This window comes from Juglans microcarpa x Juglans regia, chromosome 4S (genome assembly GCF_004785595.1).
Source record: "Juglans microcarpa x Juglans regia isolate MS1-56 chromosome 4S, Jm3101_v1.0, whole genome shotgun sequence".
Taxonomy (NCBI): Eukaryota; Viridiplantae; Streptophyta; class Magnoliopsida; order Fagales; family Juglandaceae; genus Juglans; species Juglans microcarpa x Juglans regia.
Window position 1 is genome coordinate 8832881 of NC_054601.1, and position 17332 is coordinate 8850212.

At 36.0% G+C, this 17332-nt stretch overlaps 2 protein-coding genes across 2 annotated transcripts; one reads left to right on the top strand and one right to left on the bottom strand.

Moving 5' to 3' along the window:
* Positions 1–1166: 1166 nt before the first annotated feature.
* Positions 1167–3265, top strand: LOC121263332. Its single transcript, XM_041166168.1, has 6 exons — positions 1167–1279; positions 1382–1429; positions 1686–1746; positions 1850–1984; positions 2546–2713; positions 2789–3265. The coding sequence occupies exons 1-6, from the start codon at positions 1203–1205 to the stop codon at positions 2906–2908; spliced, it is 609 nt and encodes a 202-aa protein (XP_041022102.1). The 5' UTR covers positions 1167–1202; the 3' UTR covers positions 2909–3265.
* Positions 3266–4504: 1239 nt separating this feature from the next.
* Positions 4505–15294, bottom strand: LOC121263325 (protein translocase subunit SecA, chloroplastic). The gene is given in 21 exon segments (XM_041166159.1): positions 4505–4853; positions 4962–5201; positions 5440–5495; positions 5498–5556; positions 5855–5922; positions 6091–6342; positions 6481–6582; positions 6736–6804; positions 6924–7019; positions 7177–7323; positions 7449–7515; positions 7713–7888; positions 8127–8294; positions 8890–9003; positions 9093–9206; positions 10698–10916; positions 11712–11891; positions 12019–12122; positions 13540–13746; positions 14102–14174; positions 14613–15294. Coding segments are annotated over 21 exon segments (3024 nt in total). The 5' UTR covers positions 15021–15294; the 3' UTR covers positions 4505–4748.
* Positions 15295–17332: the final 2038 nt, after the last annotated feature.

Below are 17332 nucleotides of genomic sequence, written 5' to 3' on the forward strand. Positions count from 1 at the left end.
TAAAGTCAACTGGGATGCTACAGTTGATTCAAAGAGTAATAAGGGGGGAATTGGAGTTGTGATAAGAAATAGTGATGGTGAGTTGATTGCTTCTCTATGTCAAAATATAAACCACTCTATTACACCTGCTGTAGCTGAAGCTTGTGCACTTAGAAGGACAGTATTCTTGTGTCAAGAGTTAGGCATACCTGATGTTATGTTTGAAGCTGATTCAAGGGAGGTAGTTATGGCTGCAAATAGCAAAGAGATTATTAATACTAGTTTTGGGGTTGTGACTGAAGATGTGCAAAGTTTGCTTGAAAATCATCAAAACTGGAACATTTGTTTTACTTATAGAGAAGTAAATAACGTAGTTCATTTGTTAGCTAATCATGCTATGTCTTTATCTGGTGAGAGAGTGTGGATTGATGAGGGGGGCTATGTAAATAATCCCTTCAGTTTTGAAGGAATAATATTGTACTGATCAAATGCTATTCAATAAAGGCACTATATTGGATTTTCATAAATAATTATTGAGTAATGCTAGATACAGTCGTGCAGTGTGTAAACGTTGTGCAATCATTTTGAAAAAGTGTGGAATCCACTATTAAAAAATTAGATTTTTTTTTTCAAGTGAGTCCAGTATTTACTCACTTTTTCAAAAAGATTGCATGACACCTGTGCACTCACGACTGCAAATATCATTTCTCATAATTATTTGTTGCATGTAACATAAGAGTGTACAAGTAATACTAGATACAATAATGAGTTATGCAAGCACCACACACTCTTTTTGAAAAAGTTTGGTTCTATCATTAAAAAATTAATTTTTTCATATGGATCTCATATTTATTCATTTTTTTTTAAAAGGGATGCGCAACGTTTGTGCATTCAATAACTACAAATATCATTTTTTTTTACTTTGTTGCCTCAATTTATCTTCCAGAGCATGCAGAATCCATTAGGTTTACATCTATTCGTGGATAAGAACAATATTACCTCAAGTTCTCAACCAACATTTCTTGAGAAGCACTGGCCAAGGGCCCAGAATGAACTTGGAACGTGGGCCATAGGGTTTTCTTTTTCATACTGAGGCCCAAATATGCCATGTGAAAACCGATGGGCTTCATACTGGACCCTTGGACCCCGATTATTCGGGTATATAAGTCCTCGGAGCTTGCCGTCAAGCAAGTTTGCGAGCAAAGCAAAGATCGAAGGCAAACATGCCAAGACGAAAAAAAGCTTCAAAAAAACACACGGATATCTCAAAAGCAAGCTCTGTTCCTCCTCAAAATCAAGAGTACGACACTTTTTCTGCCATGGGTTTCTTTTCTAATACTCAGTTCTTCTTCTTACTTGTTGTGGATGAATGCTAACTCTGGTAGCGTCTTCATATATGCAGTTGTTACGAAGGGGAACGTCTCGCTAGTCTGCTAAAATCGATTCGGAGGTTAAACTTCGAACCCAATACCATATTTCTATGTTTTCTTTTTTTCCTATTTTTCTGAGGTCTTGTTTGATTTAATTTGTTAATGGTATAATACTCTTATCATGCTTCAATTTACTCTTTTGTTGACGTACGTGAATTGGGTCTGCCTCTCAGTCCAAGTGGTGTTGTTGAGGCTCTATCAAATTTACGTCGTTTAGTCTATGAATTCAGATTCTCATTCACTAGTAGTCATCAATGTGATGGAAACATTGTACAGGGAGACAGAGACAGCAAGACTCTTGGATGGGAACTCCTTACCTGAAAAAGTATGGTTCAAGGTTTGCTTTCCGATTTTTCGATTTTGTGTTTGGTTATACATTGTTAACTTCACCATTAAAAGTACTTCTTCCTCTGATAGATGTGCGTTTCTCTTTGTTTTAGCAACAGTTCTCAATTGGGGTCAATGATGTCACTCGCGTCCTTGAACGCATGGCACCAATACCTCAAGTGGGAAGCTATCCTGCTCAGCCCCATTCAATCAGCAGCAATCGTAAAGTGTCTTCATTTCAGCTTCAGGTTGGTCACCTTTTGATTGGTTTCTTGTGCGGTGAAATTCCTCGTTTATCTAACATTGTGGAATCATATCCAAACTTGAGGGATTAAAATGAAAAGATGGTGAATGTGATCTTACATTTTTTGGAAGGGAAATATTCAAATATTATTGCAGATTATTATAATTTCGACAAACTGTAATTGTAAGATTGACTAGTTCTTTTGGAACATAAATCCTAACGTGGTTTGGACTTTTCTTGAATTGTTGGAAATTGTATCGAAATTAATTTCAACTAGAGGTATGAGAATTGAATTGTGCCACCTACAACAGAATGACATGGCTGTTGTTTATAACAGTTTTAAGAGAACTCAATTATAACACTAACTAGTCTTTTTGAAATACACGTCCGAATAGATATGACTTGAAATTTCTGTTATTAAATCTAATGTAATATATCAAGACCTTGTTTGGATACTTCTTGGTTAATCTAATGTAGCGATCACTCTTCCTGCCCATTAAACATTCATTTTCCAATACATATTTCTATTCCGACATATATAATGCATTTAGTTTTGCGTTTGTAGGCCGTGTTGCTAGCTTCTGACTGCAACCCTCGGTGGCTCACAAAGCATCTTCCAAGCTTGGCCTCATCAAGGAGGGTTCCACTGATCTATGTCAAAGATAAGAAAGGGGGCTCTTTAAGGTTAGGTGAACTTGTAAAACTCAGAACAGCCATTGCTATTGGAGTGAAGGTAAATGCCACCAGTTACAAGGTGAACATCTTATTCTTCTTTACCATAATCTTGCTAATCTCTCGCTAAATACAGGCTACAGGAAATGCCATTAATGAACTTTTTGGGAAAATTCTTCATGGCGATGAAATAAATCGTGAAACCAAATGCCTGAACACAAACGAAATGCCGGATGCAGCCGTCAGTGACACGTAAGATGCACAGACATGAAAGGAGTAATGCGAACTCATGGCAGAAAGGGAGAGCCGTCGGTCCAGAGTCAGCCACTTGAAACAAACTCGCACAGTTTGTTGGTTCTTGTGAGATTTATAGTTTCTTTCAGGACCCTGAAAATATGCATGTCAACTTTTTGCAACGATGTGGTTCTCTACTTTCCTCGGGCTTCAAATTGGTCTTATGTATATATTTATGTTCTTGGAAATCACGGGGATTCATGAAATGCTTTGAAAGCTAGATAGATATTTGATGTCAGTGTTCCAGACTTGCATATGAGACAATATGGTTGGATTAGCCCCTTATTTGTATGTTTTATATATTCAGTTTAAGCACAAATATCATTGCTTTCGATAAAGCATATTTGATTTCTTCTATTTCTACATCTAGGATATGACCCCCTTTTAGAGAGAGAACCTCCCCTTCTCTCTAGAACTCCTCCAAACCGAAATCAGCCAGAGAGGGGTGAGAGCTTCGTCTCCTCCCCCCTCCCAGCCCAGCAGCTCTGTATGTTCAGGTTGTTTTCTTTTCCAATCTGTGTTTTCTTTTGTTTCTTCTGGTCAAAGCATGGTGAAGCGCTGTTTGGAAGTTTTCTGGCGGCCAAAGGGGCCACAGGCCCTGCCGAGGGTTTCCCCAGCCGCCAATCATTCAGCTTGCCAAAGATCTCCCAAAAGGAGCGGCGCGTGATCTACATGCTCGGGTCAAAGTTCGCGCGTGGCATCCACGCGCCACCACACGATGTGCATTGCAGCCGCCACGCGTGGCGATTCTGGAGTCAGTGAGCTTGGTAGCTTCAAGATTGACCGCCCGACACTCTCCAGCGTGGCACGTGTCCTTCATGCACCACTACAGCCTCTTTTTTTTGTGTTTTGTTCGGTCTTAGTGCATTTCCAATTTCTATTTTGTTTGTAGATCTGTTTTTTTAGTATTTTCTATGTATTTTCAGTTATGTTGTTTTGCTTTAGGTTAAAAAAAAAGAAGCTATTGGACTTGATGTCCTTAGTAGAAGAGTCTCGCTCCTCCTTTGGAGGATAATGAGTGGTTGCCCTTTCCTCGTTTGGAGGACGGAGGGTGGTTGTTAGCTCTGTTTTAACATAGTGGTTTTCTCTAAGACAAACCAGAAGGTTTGTCAGTAGAAAGTTTATAGAAGTTAAGACAATGTCCGTCACAAAAAAATTTGTGTGCGGGAAAGTCCCAAACAAATGAGTATTTTGGCTTGTAATCTTGGTTTTTCCCCGTATTGATTAGTCACAAATGTAACTTTGGTTTCATTAAATAAAATGAAGTCTATTTATGATAAAAACCATTATGGCAAGAGAAAGCTAACAGGAAGATGAGACAAAAATTATAACAATATTATTTAATTCGTAGATCCCAAAAAAAAAAGTCGTATTGTTTAGCGAGAAGTAAAAAATTCATGGAAGGTAACAACCTCCACCACATAATAGTTTAGGTAGCGTTGGTTCATTGACACAAAAACCTTCCATTAACAGTCTGCCATAGAGTGTGAATATCAATCCGGGTAATAGTTGATGTGCAGCTCCACCTACTTGATTCCCACTTTGAGAAAATCCAAACTTCAATGAAAAATATGTAATTACTATGTTAAAACCATGTGGATTTACAAACATCATTGTGGTACATATCTACTGATATAGATATAACTTAAGACTCATGTACTCACAAAAAGTCTGAGGAGCAATTAATTAAACGAGCACTTACATGAGAATGAACTCGAGCCTTTTTAACTTGTTCTTTCTGAGAGCTAGAGATCTACTAGATCTTATGCGCTAGCTTGGTTGCTGGTAACTGATGAGGAAGACTACGCAGCAACAACTGGATCAGGGTCATTTTTACTCCTACCAATTTTGCCTGATTTCTCATTTTGTGTTTGCTGCTCATCCTTCTTTACCATCACGGGTTGAAACTGCCAACAAACCAAAAACCAAGATAATTTAGAACAAAACAACCAGGTATATTTAAGCGGCGTGATGTCATTTTAAACCATCATGTGAATCATAGATATTGCACGAACCTGATATATGGAATATATAACATTTCTTCTTATTTGTGCCATCATGTCCAAGAAGAGATTATAGCCTTCAAGTTTATACTCAATAAGTGGATCCCGCTGTGCATACCCACGTAAACCTACAGCTTGCTGAACAAACTTAAGAGCTTGCAAGTGTTCTTTCCACAAACGATCAATGTTGCTCAAAATTAAGAACCTCTCAGCTTCTTTCATTAAGCCTGGTGCTTGTTTCTCCACAATATCCTAAAATAACATTCAATGAAAAATAAATAAGAAGTGATTGAAACAAGTGATTGACATGTATCACCCATATATATCATATTCACAATTAAGCCAAAACATTGGATCCCACACCGGGTGGACACCAAGCTTTTCTGAAGTTTCCTGTCATCTGATTATGCTAAAAGAACACCACCTATAGCTAAAAGAACTGAAGTTTTGAAATAAAGTAGAGTCAGATTAAGCAGCCTATGATACCAACCTTCTTCTGCAAATATGCTTCACGACCACGAAGACGAAGGTAATCCTGCAATTCCCGTAGCTAGAACACTTGCTCCTTAGCAAATCTGGGGTCAGATCACCCAAAAAATAGCAATACCTAAAAATACAGCAATACGATTGTCAATTGGGCCAAGCAAAATAAGGAGATCCACCACACTATATAGTGCAAATTAAAATTATTCCCACAAATTAGATAGAAATTAATGCTCAATTTACAAGATAATATCTCAGATTTTAACAATTGAATTTGGCTGGGAGAATATTTAATTTAAACATATCTACAAGTTTATCAGAAACCAAAAGCTGTGACAAGCTGCAACACTAAAACCTTTTTTAGCCATCCATTAGAATTCTTGTCAATTTTGAACCAATACAAAAGCAAGGGTGCCCCTTACTGTTGAAGTTTTGCAATGAGCTTTTCCAAATCCCAGCTTTCCTTCGGGGCATCCGAGCCAATATTTGCCTATTCATTATAGAAGTACAAAAGAGATTTACTTGAGGATTGCATACATGTTAATTGTACCAGAATTTTTTTGGGTGGTGTAGGGAAAAAGTGTTTGGGGGGGGGGGGGGGGGGGGTGTTAGGAGAGGAGATGGGAGAAAAACCCAAAATCGTATATTAGAAACATACCTCTAAGATATCATCCATTGTCAGTTCAGCAAACTCAATAACAAGAGTTTGGAGATCATCAGATCCGAGTGCTCGTCTTCTCTCTTTATATACACGGTCTCTTTGGCTGTTTAGAACTTCATCATACTCAAATAATTGCTTCCGAATGTCGAAAAAGTAATTCTCCACTTTCCGCTGAGCTTCATCAAGAGCTTTAGTCAGCATCTTGGACTCAATTGGTAGATCTTCAACTCTAAAAGCTCTCATTAATCCCTACAAATTGCAAAATCCACAATTTTGTTTTAAAATGATATCCTAAAGAAGCATTACCCACTATCCTGATACAACCACTTACCAAGAATTAAAAGAAAAAAAAACAAACAATTATCCTACTGCAACTACAGTTTGAACCTGAATTCTGTCTCCACCAAAAATCCGGAAGATGTTATCTTCAAGACTTAAGAAGAAGCGCGAACTTCCGGGATCCCCTTGCCGGCCACTTCGACCTCGCAGCTATATGAATACACATTGCAAGTTCAATTTATATCAAGTTCTAGAAAAGCATTCTCATGTCAAGAATATGTAGAGAGGAAATTTTCAAATAAAAAGGTGGATGAAGAGCCCTGAGTTTGATGGGAAAAACTAAACAATTTGACAAAATTAGACCTGATTGTCAATGCGGCGAGATTCATGGCGCTCAGTTCCAACCACATGAAGTCCACCAGCTGATACAACCTAGGGGTTTGGAGATATAAGAAATTGTAATCAACACTTATTAAGTATCAAAAGAGAAATTGTAATCAACACTAGCAAAGAGAAGCAACTTAACTTTACTATGGAATATCAAAACTAACCTTCTTTCTCTCTTCCTCAGTGTAGACCTTGAATTCCTTAACTATTTCGAGAAAGGCATCACGCAGTTTGGCAATGACTTCATCCTGAGCAGGACCCTATAAATGCAAAGATACAAATATTTCATTTTGCGATTACATAGAAGAAATAACTTCATGGAACACATGAAGAAATAGGTCATATTTCATTCATTTTCTAATTGTCTGTAATGTTGATCTGCAAAAGAAACAAAATCGAAGCTACAAAGAGGTTCACCTTTTCACAACAATAAGATAGGCGCTCCTCAGCTTCAAGCTCACTTAAAGATCTCAGACCCCATGTTTTGACAGCTAATTGTACAGCTTCCTCAGCCAACTTGGTTTTTTCATTTGATAATTGGCATGGGAATAAATTTTCATTCACCTGGAAAATTATAAAATAATGAGTTCCAGGATTAATCATGTCACAGAAAATTGTAACTTTCAGAAAAATAAATTTACATATGTAAAATACAATTACAAATACCATGAACAAAACGAAAATCACACCTTCCATGTCTTCTTTGGAGGAGGTTTCTTCACTGATACAAAAACTCCTTCGGTTGGCTTAACAACTCTGTGATTATATTATATTAAAAAGGTTGCAATGCATGTCTAAAGATGCATCATCTAGTAGCTGATGCAGAATACATCTATCAGAAATTTCAGAGTAGAAATGGAGTTAAACAAGTCAACTATAAAGAGGCAAGGCAGGAAACTTGTGTAACATAAAAACCATCAGAAACAAAACATATATTGAAGCTCAGATGATACCTTGGCATAAGCATCTCACGTAGCTTCAACCTTGCCATAAATTCTGCATTACCACCAAGGATTATATCTGTACCACGACCTGCCATATTGGTAGCAATTGTCACTGCGCCTAGACGACCACTCTGTGCTACAATTTCTGCTTCTCTCTCCACATTCTCTGGTTTCGCATTGAGAACCTTTAAAATATACATCCATTAAAGTTCTCCACAAAGAAAAGACTTGAATGAGATGTTCAGTTTTATTCCCTGATTTTCAGAATGAATGGCGGTTGATTTAACAAAATGAATACACAAGCATGAAAAGTGATGTAAGTAAAAGACCTAAGATCCTACTTGGTTGATCCCTGTAAAGTTATTTGCAAGTCAGATTCCCCCAAGTTATAGTGCTTGTATCCCTAGAGATAAGAAGCCCCACCTCATGAGGAATTCCAGCTTCTTGCAATTGTTTTGCCAATACATCACTCTGCTCGACGCTGGTAGTGCCAACAAGCACTGGGCGGCCTGTCTTGTGCATTCTAGAAATCTCTACCACAACTGCCCGCCATTTTCCAGTAGTTGCCCTGAAAACTACATCAGATTCATCCTGAAAGATGAAGAGATCATAATGAAATTGATGGACTTCAAATATTTAGATAAATTCTGTATTATCAACAAAACTCACATCTGCACTAAAAATATTTTCCAGGCATTTTTTTACAAGCAAAAAGGGCACCAGTGGTGGGAGGGAGAGAGACTAGATGTTGGTATCTTCTATCCCCGCATGACCACAGTAGCATTTTAACTCACTAAGGAACTCTTCACAGGGGTTTAGACCGGCCTCCAGAGCGCCTGTAAAGGGGGGCTGATTCTTTACAGGCACTGAGCAGAGGAACTTGAGGCACTCTCAAGATGGAGTTGAGTCATGGTTTGACCCCAGCCCCACCAAAGGCAAAATGGTACTAAACTGGTGGCAGGATTTTGAAAACTTAAAAGTCAAAACAAAGAAAAAAAATTGCCTCTCCTTTAAGGGAAATCTAATTTTTTTCTTTTCATTGAAAAGAAAAAAAAATCCGGTAGTATAGTTCCTCTTTGTTTGCCTCGGTACACATAAAGTGATTATGCTTTACAATCTGCATTGCAATGATAATAACCAGCTGCACTGTTGATATTTCTTATATGAATGGATCACTAGGAGATACCTTTCTTATCATAGGCTTGTTTGTAGGCACAATTGTAACTTTAAGTTTGTATATGCTCTCAAATTCTGTACTTTCAGTTGCAGCAGTACCAGTCATTCCACAAAGTTTCGGGAACTGCAATAATGAAAGGAAAAAGGCATTGGTTATGGAGGATAAATTTTCCCGATTCTTCAGCTAATGTAATGAGACTACAAAGCTCCCACCTGGAGAAAGAAATTTTGGTAGCTAATTGAAGCCAGAGTTACAGTCTCGTTTTGTATTGGCAGACCTTCTTTCGCTTCAACTGCCTGGTGAAGCCCATCACTCCATCGCCTCCCCTAACAAATAAGACAAGCAATAGACATTATGTTGTGCTTTGAAGATCAACATCTTACTTTTTACCTTTGTTTTCCTCATATCCTTGAGATTTATATGTGTGTAATTCCATGGGTATTATAATTATGGTAGAATTATGTACAAGACCAATAATTTCAATTATGCAGCAATGAGAATCTAATTCCTAGATTTATAGTTTTGGCATTGGCACAACCAAAGTCGCTCATTCTGTACTCTTATGCTGCTACGATATTTACAAGCAACTGTAAGTTGAAGGAACTCATTGAAGTGCTTGCCACATGCAGTGTATTTTAGAAGGATTCTCTTCTGCTAACTACACCATCAAGTAAACTGTATATTACATATGCACAGAGCTAAACAGATTTACAGACTCATTAAACTCTTTAACCCAAATCTATCCTAGCATCATTGTTAATTTTATTGAAGTTAGGTCATAGAGAGAACGAAGAGGGAAAATAGCAAAAATGGTAGGTGATTCAAAGATCTTCCCTACCCTCTTACTCTTGCAATATATTAACTTAGCTTTCATTTGACATTTATAGATGGGGTACACAAAATACAGTTATTCTTTAACACTCCCCTTAAGCTGGAGCGGAGTATATATATCGTATAAACCCAACTTGGAACAGATAAATGTCAATGTCAGCCTCAACAGGAAGGACCAATTAATGATTAGGGACTGGCTGCACTGTTCATCATTTGTAGGAAAGAAAAATTCTTCTCATCAGCCACTATTCACTACCCCACACCCCACACCTTATGAAAAACACCCCCACATTCTATGGAGAAAAAAAAAAAAAAAAAAAAGCTATAGATGTGGGCTGTGGGAGTGAATAGTGGCTGATGAGTAGAATTCCTCTTGTAGGAAAATCTCCTTCTCTAGTTAGAAAATTGAAGTGACCTGCCCACATAAGCACCAGATTTTTTTCCCAAGCAAATCATTCTTCATCACATAAGCCCATGATAAGTCATTTCCAGATGCTTAGAGAAATTGGTGGTTAAAAACCGAGATGTAGAAATCTCAAAAAATTTGGGGGTGAAATTGTTTACACCTTATTGTGATCTAAGAAAATAAACCACTCTCCACCTTGTCTGCTGAGGGCAGTTACCTTTGTATCCATATAGAAAGAAGCATCAGGAAATACAGAGATTTCTACAATGAAAGAGAAAAGAAGCAGGTAAATGCATTGCCTAAAGAATTCTGTATAGAATTTCCTGTTCAAAGAAAAGTTGTTTATACGCATGTCTGAATAAGTTACAGGATCCATATTGGTTATGATATCAGATCTTTTTCAGAAATCTCTGAGGGAAGGAGAACGTGACTTCTATGTGAAATTCATTTCTTTCTCCTCTAGTGAAAAGGGTAAATGAAAGGAACAATCGACAATCATATGCAAAGCATCCAGTTTCACAAATTTCTCGACTTGCTAACAACTTTCTTTGTGAGACACAGAACCTAGATGGAGATTCACCTGCATGACTCGACCAGTAAACTCATCCACTATTAGAACCTCCTTGCCACGGATAATATAGTTTACATCTCTAAGAAATAATTCTTTGGCCTTTATTGCATTCAGAACAAATAATGCCCACTGCTCTCGAGGATCATACAAATCCTTTACAGCCAGAATTTCTTCAGCATCTTCATAACCCTGTTCAGTTAGTAGAACTGTCTTCTGCTTCTCATCTACCTGCAACAACAACCTTGGTAAGAAAAAAATGAAAATATTTATATTTCTCCCTGATCCATGATGCATCTACTTCGCTATTAAGTCCAAGGACAATCTATTTTAAAAGTATTTCATAATGGAACCTACATGGGATCAACGAAAGATGGGTGGATATAGTTAAGTTACTGATGTAAACTTATGAACTTGGTTACCAGACAGATCAGACAGTGAATGGAAATGATGTGGGAAACTGGGGATTCCTATAAATACAGGACACAGATGTTGCAAGGACAAACTAACTATAAATTACATATTAATGCATAAAAGTGAACCACACAAGTTTGCAAAATATAATCATATCCTTCTTCTAACACTTCTCTTTCTCATTCCACCTAAAAATCAACGTCTTACTCAAACACAAGTCTTTCAAGAATGGCCATTTCTATTTCTTCCTAAAAGGAAAATCTATATTGTAGTTTTTGTTGCAATTTTATTCCCTTTTCGGTATGATAATAGAATAACTCTTCTCCTATTGATCCATTTTCTCCAAACAATAGCAGTCACACATGTTCATGCCAAATCAAACTGTCAAATTATGTGCACGTCAATAGCATGTTTGGCACATGGACGGGTGTTGCGAAGTTATTTATGCCTGACACAGTGCCCCAGCACCAGTGCAGAATCAACTTATATTGAACACTTCATGAGATGATTCTGATTCACCGTTTTTGGGTCCAATATTATTCGTTAGTTGAGGAAGAAAACCTGTAAAAAAATGAACATACATTAATTGAAATATATGCTTAGTAGTCTTACAGTGTAATGCATATCCCGTCCAAAGGCTGCAGCTATCTTTGCAGCTTTATAATAACGATCACTAGGTCTGTCTGCAGATCCAGATATGATGAGAGGAGTTCTGGCCTCATCAATAAGGATGGAATCAACCTCATCAATTACGCAGTAACTGAAACCCCTCATAACAAGCTCCTCAACGCTCTGTACATTGCCAGAAAATTCCTTCAGCTAAGGCAGAAATGAAATTTAGCAAGCTTTAAATTGATTGAAATTCATGCAATCAAGTGATAATCGTACAAAATAGCACAGTAAAGAAAGAATTACTTTCCGTGGCAAGGTTGTCTCTCAAATAATCAAAACCAAGCTCGCTATTGGTCACATATGTGATGTCACATAAATAATTTTCCCTTCTTTGTTCACTTGTCATGTTCTCTGCCACAAATGCATCCAGTTGTTAGCTAACAATGAAAAGCAAATTTGGCAAGGCAATATGTAGAAGCAGTAACCATGGACTATTAATGAAAAAAATATCAACTCCCCAGATAAGAAGAATGCAGATCAATACGGTTCAACAAGTCAACTAGAAGCATCCAACGACTAGAATCAAAATGAAAACTCGAAAGCTACTACTATTTTATAAATTAAAATATATGTATAATTGGACAGTATAAGAATATTTTCCATCGTTAATGTTTATTAAAGCGGAAAAATGATGGGCACAGATAACAAAATGAAAAGAAGAGTGATCTTCAAATCAGGCACAATTCATTGACATTTGGCATTATTTTTTTTTTATAAGTAAAAATATTATATATATCAATAGGAGTAACCAAGTACACTGGATGTATACAAGAAAACACCTAACCCATACTAAAGAGCTCCTACTGACCCAAAAAGCCCGTGAAAACTACCCAAAATACATCAAGCCCAAGTTGGAATAAAACACACCTCCCCAACCCCAACCCATTGATTCCCGTAGACTAATACTCCACCCGAAACACCCTCTATGAGAACGTCTTCATAATGCCCTCTCTTTAGGCTTCCCTCGACATTTGGCATTATGCACTGTCAATCATAAGAGGTGCTAAAAAATAGAATAAATTGCACGAGGGAGGAGAAATAAAAAATTTAATATGAAGTGGAAAACCCTTTCTATCTTATTAGTAAAGCACTAACATGCTTCACTGCAATCAAACTCAAGTTTCGCCTGTTGAGGCCATGGCCAACTCGAAGGGGCTGAAGTTCAATCCAGAACTTTTTAGTTGTTAAGTTATAGCAGCACCAAGCAACCTCCACAGGTACAATTTTTCATGTACTAAAAAGAAGTGAGAAAGCATATAACAAACTAGGGAAAGCCCAAACCATATTTGGGTTTATACCCCTAAAGGACTAGTCAAGTTTACAATTGGAGAGCCTAAGGCCTCGTTTGTTTTCACAACTCCTCTTAACTCATCTCAACTCATCTAATCATTACAACTTTCTCAAATTTCCATACAAAATAAAATAAACAATTTAATTTTTTCAAATCCCAAAAAAAAAATTAATATTAAAAAAATATATTCTAACAATATTTTATTCAACTTTTAACTTTAATCTCAACTCATCTCATCTCATCTGTGAAAACAAACGAGGCTAATTCTACCTAATAAGGAATCGATTTGGGACAACAAACAAACAGCTCATCAAAAAAGGGCACAAATGCACTCAAACAAATAAAATCAAAAACTTTAAAATAACCAATCCCCGAAAGATCACATGTGAGCATCCATCCATCTAAAAAAATGCATGGCAATAGATATTAAAGTACACAGAACATGGAGTATGACAAAAATAAAAGAATGAGACATACGTTGGATTAGGCCAACCTTCAATCCAAGAAAACGAGGAACTTGACCAACCCATTCACAATCACGTCGAGCAAGATAATCATTTACAGTCACAACATGGACTCCTTTTCCCGCTAATGCATTTAGATAGGCTGGTAAAATAGCAACAAGGGTCTTTCCTTCTCCAGTCCTCATTTCAGCTATTTCTCCCTTATGAAGAACCATGCCACCTGCATAACGAAAGCTTATTGAACATACACTGGCCACTTATGACTATGCATACACAACCTTAAATATTGATGTGGATACAAGTGTTGAGGTTTAATATGGACATCAGGTGAACTACACGACAAACCCCAAAATTCTAGATATGGAAGTATTCAGGCTACTATGCATTGACAATGCAGAATGTGTGCTTCTTGTTACATTGAGGCTTGACGAACCATAGGGGATAGCATGGAACATTCAACAGACAAAAATGGTTCCAAACAGCGAGCACAGGATTGTATATTAACAAGTGTTTACCTATCAGTTGGACTTGAAAAGGAAGAAGTGGGAGAGAATAATTATGCATAGCAGTTTTACCTATCAGTTGGACGTCGAACGGACGAAGGCCTAGCACCCGTTTTGAAGCCTCTCTGACAACAGCAAATGCTTCCTGCAATAAAAGTGCCTCTTGTTATAGTCAAAAGCAACAAATATATTAGCTATAATTGGGGGCTCTCTATTATGGGCTAGGTGTTCTCTCTTGTATACACTTAATTGGTTACGCCTATTGATATTAATATATTTTTACTTATAAAAAAAAAATATTAGCTATAATTGGAACCACAAACAACAAGAAAAGCATAAATAAAAAGGAAAAAATTGCAAGCAAAATTCCCTGGTTCCTTCATGAAGACAATGTAAGCAATTAACATTTTGTACAGACTACATTTGTATTAGGATTTATAATATTCAATAAATTCTGGGTCAAATTACAATCGAACCCGCTCCAAACTTACGATTACACTATATGAAAAGACAAGAAAAAGTATTTTTATTTAAAAAACAAATGATAATAACAGGCAATAAGAGTTTATCATATAAAACTTACAGCTAAAAGGGAATCTAAAGATTCACCCCGCTGAGCTCGTTCTTTCAACATCAGCGTCTTATCCCTTAGCTCCGAATCCGACAATGCCGACATCTGAGCTTCCATTCCATTGATGACACCTACAATTGAGGCGTACTGCTGCCGAGTGGATTCTCCAGTGTCGTTCCCTTTGAATATCCCACCTAAAAGCCCTCCCAACGAAGCCATTGCACGCATCCGCCCGCTCCTACTACCTTTCAATTTCGGTGTTTTGGCTCCAACATCAAACATTTGAAGGTATTTCGACGACCCCAAGTGGGAGATTTGGTAGTAATCTTTGTGGGCGTGAAGGAACTTAGAAGAGGAAGGTGAAACAGAGAGGTAGTGGTAGTGCTTCACTAAAGGTGAAAGAGAGAGTGAAGATGCCATTTTTTAAAATTTTAGCAAAAGCCAAGATATGGGATGATTGGGTTCAGTCAAGAACAAGGAGTTATTGCAACAAGTAAAGAAATTTGCAGCGAAACGTTGTGTTATGCTCGAAATCGTTGGTACTCTGTTTCATATTGCGTTTCTGTTCACTACAAAGGAGGCCGAGGCTTTGTTCCGGTTTGCAGAAGTTTCAAAAGAAATAAACGGAGAGAGAGAGAGAGAGAGAGAGGGGTGCGGATAAGGCAAGAACGGACTAGAAAGATCAACTGGTCTAAGGGTAATTTTCAACAACAATTAATGGTAGATTCTTAAAATAAATGGGGTCTCTTGGAATAAATAAATGGGCTTATTATTAAAAAATTTATATAAGATCTTATTTTTATTTTTTAAAAAATTGTATTAGATTGGATTTTAAAATTATTTCTTTGCAGTGACCAAGAAAATATTCATATTGAATTAGAAAAATGATTGAGCTCCACAGTTGTGCCGCTTGCAGCTTATCGCTGCGAATGACCGCTAGTGTAAAAATAATATTTTTTTTATTTATATTTTTTATTATTTTTAAAAAATATAAAAAATACATTAATAAACTTAAAATTATTTCTTTAATCAATAAGTTAAAAAACAAATATTGAGCGGCAAATAGAACAATAATCATTGGGCGGTATAGTAATTTGCTTCAAATGATTTCTACATGTAAGGTTCGCACTGTCTCTTTAAAAAGAAAGGAGAGTATATGAAGTGGTTTGAATTTAGAGATAAATTGAGATAGTTTATGAATAGTAAAATAAAAATTAAATTATTTATTATATTTTATATAAAAATTTAAAAAAATTATAATAATAAAATAAGATGAGTTGAGGTGAGTTGTGAATCCAAACGGCGCCTTAAGATTCATAGGAAAAATTTGAATTTTTTTTTTACAGTGAGTTCAACTTTTTGTATTAGAGATTGTGCGTTCTAAATTTCTTTTTTAAAGAGACTACTCATGATTTACACAACGTAACTGACTCGTTTGTTTTTACAGATGATGAGATGATATTAAAATTAAAAAGTTGAATAAAATATTATTAAAATATATTTTTTTAATATTATTTTTATTTTAAAATTTAAAAAAATTAAATTATTTATTTTATTTTGTATGAGAATTTGATAAAATTATAATAATTAAATGAGATGAGACGAGTTAAAAATTTTCCTGAAAACAAACGAGGCCATATCTAATGTTAATCAATAAATTATGCTAAACTACAAATCTATCTTCTTTAATCGCATGGAATAATATTTATATTTTAAATAACTTTATAAAATATAAAAATTAATCAATATGATTATTCGATTTTATTTTTTATTTTTTCCAAGTGGGGCTTTCCTAATTCCTACCCGGTTTTGTGTAACGGTGTTGAGTGGTATCCTTTGTGGATTTGGCCTGGTTTTCTTTTGGAGTGGCAGTGTTATCCTTCCTCGGGTTTTATTTTTTATTTTTTTTTCCGTTTGAGAACATAACAATTTCATTCATAGAATAACGGAAATAGTTATGACGATAAACCATGTAATTACACATCAGTATCTAATAAGACTCTGGATTAAATAAAATTTGGATATTGAGATTATTACTAGGCCTCATTTGCATTCAAAACTCACCTCAACTCATCTCATCTCATCATTACAATTTTCTCAAATTTCTGCGCAAAATATAATAAACAATTCAACTTTTTCAAATTTCAAAACAATTTTATCAAATTTCTATACAAAATATAATATATAATTCAACTTTTATTCTACTATTTACAAATCATCTCAACTCATTTCTGAATCAAAACTACTCTTAAATTGTATTATCCATAAGACGAGTATGTCTCGCAAGTAAATTTACTTTGTTTCCCAACATGAAGTACATCAAAGTCCTCAAAAGAATAAAGAAATATTTGGATCTAGATATTATATTTTCCTTTCTAGAAGAGTTAGATTCTTTAGAGATAATAGCTTCAATCACAAACAAAAAATCTCATTCCAATAACGAACTGGAAAACACCAAATGCGAGATCATCTGTAAACCCCTAAAAGCAACCAAAGCCTCAATGTCATCCACTTCAAACATTCAAAATTCTTTATGATGCAAAGCAAATAAAATACCTCATTTATCATTTCTTAAAATAGCCCACACACACTCAAAATCAGAAGAATGAAATAAAGACCATCAAAATTAAGTTTTATCGAGCCTTGCAAAGGAGGTTTCCAAGAAAAAATGATATTATTACATACAATCGATTGATGCAATTTAATGGTAGTGTAACCCTCGACATATGTCA

Coding starts and splice junctions, on each gene's coding strand:
- LOC121263332 (XM_041166168.1), top strand. CDS start 1,203: ATGCCAAGACGAAAAAAAGCTTCAAAAAAACACACGGATATCTCAAAA. Junction 1,280..1,381: donor GTTCCTCCTCAAAATCAAGA/GTACGACACTTT, acceptor TCATATATGCAG/TTGTTACGAAGGGGAACGTC. Junction 1,430..1,685: donor CTGCTAAAATCGATTCGGAG/GTTAAACTTCGA, acceptor AACATTGTACAG/GGAGACAGAGACAGCAAGAC.